The sequence below is a fragment of the Phyllobates terribilis genome, unplaced genomic scaffold (genome assembly GCF_046119375.1).
Source record: "Phyllobates terribilis strain yellow unplaced genomic scaffold, ASM4611937v1 Scaffold_60__1_contigs__length_8166268, whole genome shotgun sequence".
Lineage (NCBI taxonomy): Eukaryota > Metazoa > Chordata > Amphibia > Anura > Dendrobatidae > Phyllobates > Phyllobates terribilis.
The window spans coordinates 47,041-60,202 of NW_027362820.1; the positions used below are offsets into that span (position 1 = coordinate 47,041).

The following is a 13,162-nucleotide window of genomic DNA, read 5'->3' on the forward strand; positions in this document are numbered from 1 at the left end:
TTGTGTTCGGTCTTATTTTATCCACCAGAATTATATGGTTTATACTTGTATAATGAGAATGGTGGAGATGGCTGGATTAGAGTTGATCATTAGTGATGAGTGAGTGTATTCGTTACTATTCGCACGAATAGTACGGTATTCGGGTTACTTATTATATTGCGAGTATTTGTGTACTCGCCTTGCTATATTCGAATGTCCCGCCCTGCAGTTTTGGCGCCTCCTTTGCAGCCACTGCTGGGCTTCATAACCAATCACAGTAATGCTTCAGACATCTTGGTTGTGGCATTACTGTGATTGGCTGGCCACCCAGCTTCATAGGGTCTATTTAAGCCCTGTCGTCGCCATTTTGTGCACATTGCGTCTGGAGCCTGCATTCTATAAGCATAGGGAGAGATTGCCGAGCTGCTAGGGAGAGTGTTTAGGCCTCTTGATAAAACAAAAGCCCTTGTAAGGGCTACCTGCCGTGTATACTAGTTCTGTGTTTAAAGGAGCCGCTCACTAGCTCCATAATACCATCAAAAAAATAGCTCTTTTCAGAGCTGAAGACACACAACAAAGTCAGAGTACAAGGAGGGAGAGATTGTGTATTAGGTAGGGAGTGTATTAGGTAGTGTTCTTCCAGTGTCCATATTAAAACAGCTCTTGTCAGAGGCACAGCAATATTTTGCCAGCACACACAGAAGTAGCATTTTGTTCTGCCTTTTTTTTTTTTTTTTTTTTTTTTTTTTTAGCACCGGTCTATTTTCCCTGCTGTTTTAGGGGTCAGAGCCTACCTTCTGTCCATGTTAGTCCACTTAAAAAATCATTGAATCATTGAGTGCCCTACACTAAGCAGTAGTCCAAACATTTCCTACTGCCTGCTACAAAGCACTCACCAGGCCATTTTAACCACTATTTTGGCTGTGACTGCTAGCTTGACTTGTGCCATCAATATCTGAAAATGTGTCAACAAAACCCAAAATGCCAAAAAAGACTGTTGTTAAGGGACGTGTCAGTGGTGCGCAAGAAGGCACTCAGTCTGTGTCAGTTCAGAAGAAGCTTGATGCATCCAGTATCTTCCTGGAAAAATTTCCCGGTCTGGAACGTAAACGTGTGTGGAAGCCAGAAGAGCGAGAGCAGATTCTGTCTTGGATAGCAGACAAGGCCACTACGCATTTGTCAAGCAGCAACAAATCTTCCACGACCACACAGTCTACTGTGGATACACAGAAGGCTGGCCCATCCAATCCTGAAGCTGGTTCTCCTCCCTCCAACAATTTTCAGTCACAGGAGACATATGACCCCAAGCTTGGCCACTCCGAGGATCTGTTTGGTACGTATACTTTGGTTGGCTCTGGACTATCACTGTGCAGCATTGAAGAGGGACAAGAGGAGGTGGCTTGCGTTGATGCTTATCTATTTGAGGACCTATGGCCAGAAGAAAGACACTTGGCGGAACATCATTTTTTTTTCTCCAGAGGTGGAGGCTGATGATGATGAGACACAGTTGCTATCAGGTCAGCCTACAATGTCAACTGGGAAGGAGGATGACATGGAAGATGAGGTAGTCGATTATGAGTCCACTGATCCGACCTGAACCGTTGGCATGCATAGCCATGACAGCAACACAGAGGAAGATGGATATGTAGCACCAAAACAGGCACCAAGGAGTTGTGGTTTGCCCAGAGTGAGAACTGGGTCAACTGTTCCCAAGAGCACTCCCGCTGTGCGCCAAGTCAGGGCAAGGGGGCGTTCAGCTGCTGTGTGGAATTTTTTTTTCTGAAAGTCCTTCAGAGAAAAACATTGTAGTCTGTAGCATCTGCCATACCAAGTTAAGCAGAGGCCAGGGCAAAGGCAACCTACATGCTCACCATCCAAGGCTCAAGTTCGATGCTTGCAAACCTATTCAGGAGATATAAATATAAAACAAAAGACATCAGCCCACCACCTGGATATAGGAGTACTACCAGACTAAGGCACCCTGAAGGAAAAGCCCCTCCAGAAGCGGGCCACCCTCCGGTCAGCCAGTCTTTCATACTCCAGAGAACGTGCCTTCACCAGGTCACCTAGGATGTTCCTACAAACTTCATTTGCACTTAGGATTTTACTCTGCTTTGAAACTAAAACTCGTGCGTTCCACGTGAAATACCTGACCACTACACTTAGTATGAATAAAGTGGTTCGGTCCCTTCTCCCAATGTCTCCGAATGCTCCATAGGCCCACCTGGCATAGGATAGAGTAGCCAGCCATGGCCAACCAATGGAAGCTCCCACCCTGTTGTACACCTCTGTATTAAAGGGACAATGAAGAAGGAAGTGCTCCATGCTTTCCAGCATGTTAGCACAAGCCTCACCGGGGCAATTCCTGTCCTCGGAGCTCCTGTACTTCAAATTGCCCCTTACACACAGCTTACCTTGGAAGCAGCGCCAAGTCAAGTCCCAGTACTTCTTGGGGATCCTGCTAGAATTTAACAAACTCCCCCCAACCTTTAGATCCCGACTTGGGCAGTTCTTGAGGACCAATGGACTCTGAAAATGAGAAAGCAAGACCCTCCAATCGAGGAGTTTCCTCAGGAGGGACCTCACCTCCCACATTCCCAGATCCCACCGGTGGATCATTTTCAGAACCGGGGTAACATAAGCCGGGAGATGCCCATGCAGTGTGTGAAGATCTTTCAATCTTCCCCCTGAAGATTGATGGCTGAAACCATCCCTTGCAGGATAATACCCATGGAGGAGCCCTCTCCTTCCAGAGGTTTGCCACGTTAACTTTCAAGAAGGTGTTCACTAGGAACACGACGGGGTTCCCCATATCCAACCACCCTAGTCTCCTCGTGCGGTAAGTGACCTCCCGCTTGACTAGGTTCAGTCTATTCCCCCATAACATCTGGAAGAACAGACTGTAGACCCGTGTCCAGAGATGCTCTGGCAAGACACAGACGCTGCCCAGGTAGATTAGCAAGGGGAGCAGGAAAGCTTTGCACAGGCCAACCCTTTCCCTCAGGCTCAAAGACCAACCCTTCCATTGGTCCACTCTTTGGGTGACACCTTTGATTCTGCCTTCCCAGTTTTTCATGGGGTAATTACCGTGGCCGAATTCAGTGCCCAGGACTTTGGCGTGGTGTTGGGGTTCGGGGAGGGTGTCCGGAAGATCAAACCCGGGATCTCCGCCTCCCAGCCAGAGACTTTCACACTTATCCTGGTTGATCTTGGACCCGGATGCCTCCGAGTAGCGCTCCTCTTGTGACATCACCACCATTGCCTCATCTTGCGAAGAAATAAAGACGGTGACATCGTCCGCGTAGGCCACTATCCTCAAGATAGGAAGGGATCAATTGCAAAGGCATAAAGCAAAGGGCTAAGAGGACAGCCCTGACGGACACCAGATCCTACCCTGAAAGGTTGTCCAATCCACCCATTTGTTTCAATTGACATCTCTCATATTGGAGCCATGATTCATGTCAGTTCACTTGGTGCAACAGCTCTCCAAGGTGTGATCACTCCTTTTTAGATGCAGACTAACGAGCAGATCTAATTTGATGCAGGTGTTAGTTTTGGAAATGAAAATTTACAGGGTGATTCCATATTTTTTTCCTCAGAATTGAGTGATTCCATAATTTTTTCCCTCTGCTTGGTCTGAAAAAAATTACTCTTACTGGGTACCACATTTTTTATCTTGATTTCTTTTAGTGTTTCTTAAAGCCCTAAAGTTGCCATTTGAAATTACTTTAGTTTTGTGCCATGTCTGTGATCTGCTTTTTTTCAACAACATTAAACAACTGAATGAACATCCTCCGAGCCCGGTGATTCCATAATTTTTGCCAGGGGTTGTACAATGGAATAGTTTAAGAGGGCCTTGTAGATCAGTTGCTGAAAACATCACCCTCAGATAATGCTGGTGGCAGAGGTACCAGCTCTTTTCAACACCAAAGGATAATGGGGAGAGACACGAACAACAGTTCCAACCGAGGAGGGGGGAAAATGTGCCCAAATTGGGCAATTTTCAATAAACCAGCAAAACAGCAAAGGCTATCTGCCTATAAAAATGCCTAGGTGGGATAAGTTGCATAACATGGTCAAGGGTTACTTTAAGTGACCATACATGTGACCTTTCTGACGCTTCAGTTCCCTTTAATTATTGGGTGTCTAAGCTGAACACTTGGCCCGACCTCTCTTTATATGCCTTGGAGGTGCTGGCCTGCCCGGTTGCTAGTGTGGTGTCTCAGCATGTTTTCAGTTCCGCTGGGGCACTCATCACTGATAGGCGCACACGCCTCTCCACAGAAAATGCAGACAGACTTACTCTGATTAAATTCAACAAGGACTGGATATATCCACAGTTTGTAATCCCTCTAGATGACAGCAAGCCAACCTAAATTCATCAAAAATGCAGATTCATGCTACTGCTGTTAACGTCACCCCCTTCCCATAAAACAAGATTCCTTCCATCGTCAATCATGACTGAGCCCATAGGGCTAATTTTTACAAACTATGCACATTGTGCAGTGGAAAAACCAGGACAGTATTCCTACTCCAGCCTAACTACTATTTGTGATTGGAGACCCTTGGGATGGTGGCTTCCTGTGTCAACCATGACTCAGCCCATTGGGCTAATTTTTACGAACCCCTATGTGTAGCGTTGGCGTCCCTGCCTCCTGCTAGGCAGGGACGCCGTTCCCCTCACCTCTCCGCTCCGTGCCCGGCGTCTTCCTCCCGCTCTGCTGGCAACGCGCGCTGCTTCCCGGCCTCTGTGCTTAGGGCGCGCGCGCGCTTCCCCTCTCTTAAAGGAGCCGCGCGCGCCGTCCTAAGGAGTCCCCGGCCAATGGCCGGAGGACCTCACCATATATAAGGCACCTCCTCCAAAATGGAGGTGCCCGAGCAATGTTGTTGCAAAGCCTTTCAACTCTGCTTCAGCCCTCAGGTCCCGTTACCAGTTACCTGCCAGTCACCTGCCAGTCACCTGCTAGATTCCTGCTTGATACCTGCCTGATACCTGCCTGATATCTGCTTACCTGCTTGCTATCCTGTGGTCCGACAGTCTGCCTACCAGCACCTGCCAGTCTGTCTATGGATCAGTCCGCCTGCGGACCAGGAAGTACCTGCCAGATACCTGCCTGATACCTGCCTGCCTGTCCAGAGACTCTTACTCGCTCACCTGGGAGCGCTCACCTGCTACCTGCCTGCTAGCCTACCTGGAGGCTCTGCCGTCACTTGCCGTGACCACCTGCCTGTCCAGAGACTCTTGCCCGCTCACCTGGGAGCGCTCACCTGCTACCTGCTTGCTAGCCTACCTGGAGGCTCTGCCATCACTTGCCGTGACCACCTGCCTGTCCAGAGACTCTTGCCCGCTCACCTGGGAGCGCTCACCTGCCTGCTAGCCTATCTAGAGACTCTTTCCCTGCTGTCACTTGCCGTGACCACCTGCCCGTCTAGAGACTCTTTCCCTGCTGTCACTTGCCGTGACCACCTGCCCGTCTAGAGACTCTTACCCTGCTGTCACTTGCCGTGACCATCCGCCTGTCAAGAGACTGTCCCCGTCACTTGCCGTGACCTCCTGCCCTTCTACCCAGAGACTGTCCCTGTCACTTGCCGTGACTACCTGCCCGCCTTCCCTGGGAGTCACCCGCTTCCTTACAAGGACTGCCCCTTTGTATAGTTGCTCAGAGGTTCCACCTCCCAGACCCGTTACACTATGCACATTGTGCAGTGGACAAATCTGTAATGTACAGTGGTCCTACCAAACTAATATTTGTCATTGGAGGTTGGAGGCCCTTGTCACAGGTTGTGCCACATTGTGACTGAGATAGGGAATACATATTCAATAGAAATGTACTGTCAGTCAACCTATTTGGCAAGAAACATGCCTGGCTTGTGCCACATTGTGACTGAGATTGTGTAAATTTCTATTGAATATGTATCCCCTGACTGTTGATGACCGACTGATAGCCCTCTGAAAATATGAATTGAGGGCCACAACTACTACAGTACTCCATCGTAGATAATGTTTGACAAGGGGAGGCCCTTGTCAAGGAATCTCCCTGCACTTATGACACATCCCCCAGGAGTAATTTTTGGAGTACGATGCACATTCTGCACTGGTCCAAGTAGTACAATATCAAGAAGTCTTCTCTGCCTATATAATCTGGGAATATTGACAATCAAAATCTCGGAGCCATTTGGAGAAGCTTCACCAACCCATCCTGGAGGGGATCACCATATATCCTTAGTCCATTGACTTGCACAAGTGATATATTTGAGCTCGTCATCCAGTTGACTAGTGCAGCTTTATTTTTCCGGTTCACTGAGTTCAGCCATACCTGAGGATCGCAGGCCGCACTTACTGCTACCTTCTAGTACTCCATGTCTCTTGGCTTTTTCTCTGTAGTCTCTGCCCCTAAATGAGTTAAATAATAGAGTTGAGGGCCCTACAATATGAGTAAGTGAGGGCACTCTCAGATGTACACGAGGGACCTCCAAAATCTCTACAGGAGGGCACTTCAAAATGTATGTTACAGGGCCACACGAGGGCTCTCACAAAACTCAGCTTTCCTGCCTTCTGCAGGGCCTCTGAACATTTGAATTTAGGGCCGCAGTATCGCGTGGTGTTGGAGGAGAAGGAGGATCAAGCCCAACGCTACAATGGGCACATTTTAAACTGCTATTGTATATGTATTCCACTATCTGAGTGTCAATGATGGAGGGACCGCCCAAATGTCTAAGGAACAGCTGTCCCTCCAAGTCGCATGTTATAGAGCCACCTGAGGCCTCTCAGGTCAAAGATCAACATACCTACTAGTACGTTCTAGCTGTGCTTGTAAAGTGCTGGGGAATAGCGAACTAAAAATGATGTTTGACAGAGGGACCTACAAAATGTATCAGGACCCTCCCAATTGTAAAAGGTGAAAAAAAGCTGCAGCAGTATGTGTGAACAAAGGCTAAAAGGGATATTTTTTGGTTTCTCTGGTTTATTTAGCCTTATATACAAGTGATTGTGCAGGAAAAACTGTTTCTTAACCTTTTTGGCATGTTAAATGCAATTTAGGTAAGGTTTGGTAGTTGTTCTTGTGTGTCTGTAAAAGTGGCGTAACACTGCGACAAACTTATTCCCAGAAACCATATGTGAGTCAGAAATGCATGCAGGCATATTCTCCAGGCTCTTCTCATTCTGTTTCATCACTTTCCCATCCATCAGCCTTTTCCTCAGGCCCCCAGACCCCTTTTTAGGGTCTAGCAGAAAATTACTCGCATTTCCCATTGACTTACATTGTATTCGCTATTCGGAACGAATACGCGATTATTACAAAGTACTCGTAACGATTATAGCGATTACGAATATTACGGTACTCGCTCTTCACTACTGATCATAGATGTGACTTCTCCATCTGTCTGTGACTTGTACAATATTTCTTTCAGGGTGAAGATCTGACCCATATTAATACTACAGAGACATATGTGAGGGGGGATGAGCGGTGTAAAGAGGAGATTCCTACATATGACTACCCAGGTGAGTAGTAACCACTAAATGTAGAGAAGTCACTGATTCTTCTCAGTCACCGGCTGTGGCTGATTTACCGGTCATGTAGTCCAGCTGGATCACAATTGTCCTCCACCAAAAACTGTTCAAATGACTTTGGACATTGAAACTCCTCAAATGACTTTGGATATTAAAACTCCTTTTCTATAGAACTTACAACCTGGAGGATCCACCTACCAACTGAAATTAGAAGATCCTGACTCTTACCTGCCCAGATTTGTAAACTACCAATCCAAATGACAGTGTACGTAGAATGTGCTGACAAGTTACAAAAATCATTTGAAGAAAAATATTATGATGGGCCTGTAAGAGAAAGCGGAGGGTAATGATGCTGTTGGCTTCCTAGATCCCTGATATCTTATTAGATGAATCTACCTTCTCTCCCTTCTGTGCTGCTGAATGTCCTCATATGGTCCCTACAAGACCAGATCCAGTCTTTATGACCAAACCTCACTTTTATGATCGACAACATTAAACGTGCAGTGAGGGCCAAGTGTGAATTTCTGTATAATAACAGAGTTTCCCTTTATCCTGACTTTTCAATTTCTTTTTAAACCAAATTACTTCAAATAGATAAAGTATACAAAAAACATTACACCTGTGCCATGATATATACAGTATCTAAGCTGTGAGTGGCTGATGGCTGTAATATACATATATTCACGCCTGCAGGAGATGTGTTGGCTCGAGCCCTGGTTTCATGGATTCACTCCACGTCATAAATAATATTATCAATCCTAAAGAATTTAGATACAATTTATCCTAAAATGGGGGCACTAATACTTTCTCTACTCTTCTGGTCAGGACTCATAGTAGCTCCAACGGTCTACCATAAATAAGTGCAACTTCGGTTTAGTGTTGGAGTCCCCCCCAAACATGCATTCTTGTTGGGGATGTAATGTGTTTTTTTTTATTCTGAATTTTTTTTTACAGGTTCATTATGTATGATAGTTTGATTGTGGTGGGATTGGCCTGCCTCACCTAACTCTGTAATTCCCTGGTAGTCTTTCAAAAAAGGTCTCCATTGTCTCATCCAAATGCACGAGTTCTAAATTTAAGGCACCTCAGCTCTGCACTATTATGAAAAGTTCTCATTAAATGTATATTTCTTTTTGAGACTCATTTGACATAAAATATTGGCCCTTACTATAGTTTAAATTGCCAGGAGCTATCAAGATGCATACTCTAATTATCCCGGAGAGGTTTCACCACTAGTTACTCTTTTTTTTTCTTTGATCTTTTCATCAGATGTGTTATTGTCTATAGTCAAAGTTTTGCCCATCACCCTTTAACCCCTCTACATGGATCTGTACTTAAACAAAGACCCCTAGGCTTGGACTTAGTGTTGCCTGCTGTTCTGTGGTGTGAGATGACAAGAAGAATAGTCAGGTGGCCGGATCAGAACCAGGAGGGCAGAGAAAATACAAAATCAGAAGACACAATAGTAGTCAGTAAACGGGCTGGAATCACAAGAAGAAACTAAGAAGAAAATACACAACACGGGAGCTGAACACAGAAGACTTAACCAGCGGAGAACAAGGCTGTATCAGGCACCTTCCGGCATTATGCATGAGCTTTAGTAGGATGTGGTGCTTTCCATTTGAGTGAAGTAGGAAGCATATTTGACTTTGGAAGAGTGGATTTTGCTGGATTGGTTTATGGAAGCCATGTTGCTTTTCAAGAGTTTTTGAGCCACTAATGATGTGGAAACCTCTGTTTTTCCGTTGACAGATGATGGACCTGAGTGGAGGCTTGTTTTTTGTGATATGAGTAGAAATTTTTATTGGTATAATTTTTGCATATTTGATATTTGGGAGGCAGAATGAAGAAACAGTTGAACACCAAACTCTACTGGTTCATGCTATGAGGTTTTCTACTAGACTGTGAACTATCATTGTCTTGGTGAATAATTCAATATTTTTACATAACTTGCCATTTGTACCAACAGTTTAGAAATGTTCAAAAATATAAATTTCAAGAATATTTTATTCAAATATATTTTTTTTACTTGGCAGATGACTGTACTAGGAGATCAGAGGGACAGCTGACATCTTCAATTTTCAAATCAGATGAGCTGGAGATCTCACAGGATACAATTGAAGGGAATGCTATTACTCCAAATATACCATCATCCCTTTACAGCAAAGATATGTCATCTGATCCTTTGAAACAGGTCCTATCTTCTGATTCATTACCGACTACTAAGGAAAATCAAAGTCACAAACTAAGCATTAAAAAACTAACTGCTCCTAAAGCTAAGAAGCCATTTGCACGGTCAGAATATGGAAATAGTTTTCCCCTCAAAAAACTTTTTCTTAAACATCAAAAAATTCACACAGCAAAGAATAGATTTTCTTGTTTCAAGTGTATGAAATGTTTTAACATGAAAGCAAGTCTTCTTAGTCACCAGAGAACTCACACAGGGGAGAAGCCTTTTTCATGTTCAGAATGTGGGAAATGTTTTAACCAGAAATTAGATCTTGTTGCACATCAGAGAACTCACACAGGGGAGAAGCCTTTTTCATGTTCAGAATGTGGGAAATGTTTTAACCAGAAATTAGATCTTGTTGCACATCAGAGAACTCACACAGGGGAGAAGCCTTTTTCATGTTCAGAATGTGGGAAATGTTTTTTCTCAAAAGCACATCTTGATAGACATCAGAGAATTCACACAGGGGAGAAGGCTTTTTCCTGTTCAGAATGTGGGAAATGTTTTAACAAGAAATCACATCTTGTTACACATCAGAGAACTCACACAGGGGAGAAGCCGTTTTCCTATTCAGAATGTGGGAAATGTTTTAACCAGAAATCAGATCTTGTTAAGCACCAGAGAACTCACACAGGAGAGAAGCCTTTTTCATGTTCAGAATGTGGGAAAAATTTTACAGAGAAATCAAGTCTTATCAAACATCAGAGAATTCACACAGGGGAGAAGCCTTTTTCATGTTCAGAATGTGGGAAATGTTTTAACCAGAAATTAGATCTTGTTACACATCAAAGAACTCACACAGGGAAAAAACCTTTTTCATGTTCAGAATGTGGGAAATGTTTTACAGGGAAATCAAGTCTTGTTAATCACCAGAAAACTCACACAGGAGAGAAGCCTTTTTCATGTTCAGAATGTGGGAAATGTTTTACAGAGAAATCAAATCTCGTTAAGCACCAGAGAATTCACACAGGGGAGAAGGCTTTTTCCTGTTCAGAATGTGGGAAATGTTTTTTCCAGAAAGCGACACTTGATATACATCAGAGAACTCACACAGGGAAGATGCCTTTTTCATGTTCAGAATGTGGGAAATGTTTTAACAAGAAATCACATCTTGTTACACATCAGAGAACTCACACAGGGGAGAAGCCTTTTTCCTGTTCAGAATGTGGGAAATGTTTTAACCAGAAATCAGATCTTGTTAAGCACCAGAGAACTCACACAGGAGAGAAGCCTTTTTCATGTTCAGAATGTGGGAAATATTTTACAGAGAAATCAAGTCTTATCAAACATCAGAGAATTCACACAGGGGAGAAGCCTTTTTCATGTTCAGAATGTGGGAAATGTTTTAACCAGAAATTAGTTCTTGTTACGCATCAAAGAACTCACACAGGGGAAAAACCTTTTTCATGTTCAGAATGTGGGAAATGTTTTACAGGGAAATCAAGTCTTGTTAAGCACCAGAGAACTCACACAGGAGAGAAGCCTTTTTCCTGTTCAGAATGTGGGAAATGTTTTAACCAGAAATCAGCTCTTGTTACACATCAGAGAACTCACACAGGGGAGAAGCCTTTTTCATGTTCAGAATGTGGGAAATGTTTTACAGTGAAATCACATCTTGTTACACATCAGAAAACTCACACAGGGGAGAAGCCTTTTTCATGTTCAGAATGTTGGAAATGTTTTAACCAGAAATTAGATTTTGTTACACATCAAAGAACTCACAGAGGGGAAAAACCTTTTTCATGTTCAGAATGTTGGAAATGTTTTACAAGGAAATCAAGTCTTGTTAAGCACCAGAGAATTCACACAGGGGAGAAGCCTTTTTCCTATTCAGAATGTGGGAAATTTTTTCACCGGACAGCTCATCTTGATAGACATCAGAAAAGTCACATCGGGGAGAAGCCTTTTTTATATCCTTAATGTGGAAAATTTTTACTTGAAAAGACACACTTTTAGCAAGAAAAAATTGTGCTAATAAGTGAGTGTGTCCTATAGACTGAAGGTAGCTTCCTGTGACTGAGAACAATGAGACAGTGTCCTTCCTGATCAGTGAGAGAACTGCTCTCTTCTCAAGCCCCACACTTATCTAACTGATTGGTGCAGAAGAGGAGAGGAAGGTACTGGGACCTGTACAGAGGCTGGACGTCCTGACTGAGCAGCTGAAGAACCTAGCTTATGGACCTTTCAGATCATGTAAAACTGTTTTACATATTTTTAAAAGTTGTCAGGTTCCGTTATGAACTGAGCCATTTCTTAATGAGTTTGACCTCCTGAATTCAAATTGGACAATGAGTTTTCCTTTTACTGCTACATATAATTTAATTCCAGCACTTTGAAACATTATTATTTTTGTAAATATACAGATGCAGAATATTTTGTTATGCCAATTTTCTGATATTTATTTAGAGAAAACTTAGAAACAATTCAAATAACTAAAACCTGTCTAAACCCTATTGCGAATTTTAAACAGTTACAGAAATTGCACTACAAAATTAGTCCTCATTCAATGATAACTGTTTTTTTGCTTGTTTCTTGTACTCCTGTATTGGATCATCTCTTAAAATTATGCAACAGTAATCTGCAAGCATTGATGGATTTATTTTCCTTTATATCTTTTCTCCATAGCTGCAATATCTTGGTTACATTTCTCACCATCCTCGTCTCTCACTACTCCACAGTTTGGTAGAAGAAAAGTCTAGAATATAAGAAATTAGTCATTAAGGACATGTTAAAGCCAAGATCCTTACATGTTTTGAGTAGAAATAACACCAACTCTTCATAGTTACTGTATCTGCTCTTGAGTTTCCCAAAAAGTTAGTTACCACAAATGCAAATGTAAACCATACAGCCTTTTCCTTGCCCTGGAACAAATGAAGAAACTCCTCATCTTGAAGAAGCTTACGAATCTGAAGTCCAATAAAGACTCCTTCTTTTATATTTGCTTCACTTAACCTTGGAAAGTTATCAATCAGATGCATGAATGCTTTTACATTTTTATCCATAGCCTTTACAAAGTTCTTCATTAGGCCCAACTTGATAAGATTTTGTTACCACCATTGCCTAGGTGGATCCTCAACTTCTGGATGCAGGACAGTTTACTCCCTTGCTGAAGTGAATGTTGGAGAGGCCAGTCCCTTTTTTTGTAGCAATATTTTCTTGCACGACTATCCCACTCACACCGAAAGCAGCAGTACTTTTGGGCAACAACCCTGACGACATATGTGAACAAGCATATGTAGGAGCTCCTGCCGAGCATCTAGCTATTTATCCAATATAAGACCTGACGACCATCCTGAAAATCGGCATACATCTACTAGTTAACTGTCTGAGTGTGGAAGTACTTTGCTCCAGGGGAAAAAAATGACCAGGAAAAGCCACATAAAGACTTCGGGAGAAGCAGTCTCTCAGCTCCAAGATGACACCATGGTTGTCACGCTGGA

The 13,162-nt window shown here is 43.4% G+C and overlaps 1 protein-coding gene across 1 annotated transcript in view; it reads left to right on the forward strand.

Annotated features, from left to right (window-relative positions):
• The window catches only part of LOC141192321 (uncharacterized), a 32,755-nt gene extending 20,474 nt beyond the window's left edge, over positions 1–12,281 (forward strand). The window contains exons 9-10 of the mRNA XM_073661810.1: positions 7,393–7,483; positions 9,529–12,281. Of these exons, the coding sequence (XP_073517911.1) occupies positions 7,393–7,483; positions 9,529–11,642 (2,205 nt within the window). The 3' untranslated portion in view covers positions 11,643–12,281. The remainder of the gene's footprint in view (positions 1–7,392; positions 7,484–9,528) is intronic.
• Positions 12,282–13,162: the final 881 nt, after the last annotated feature.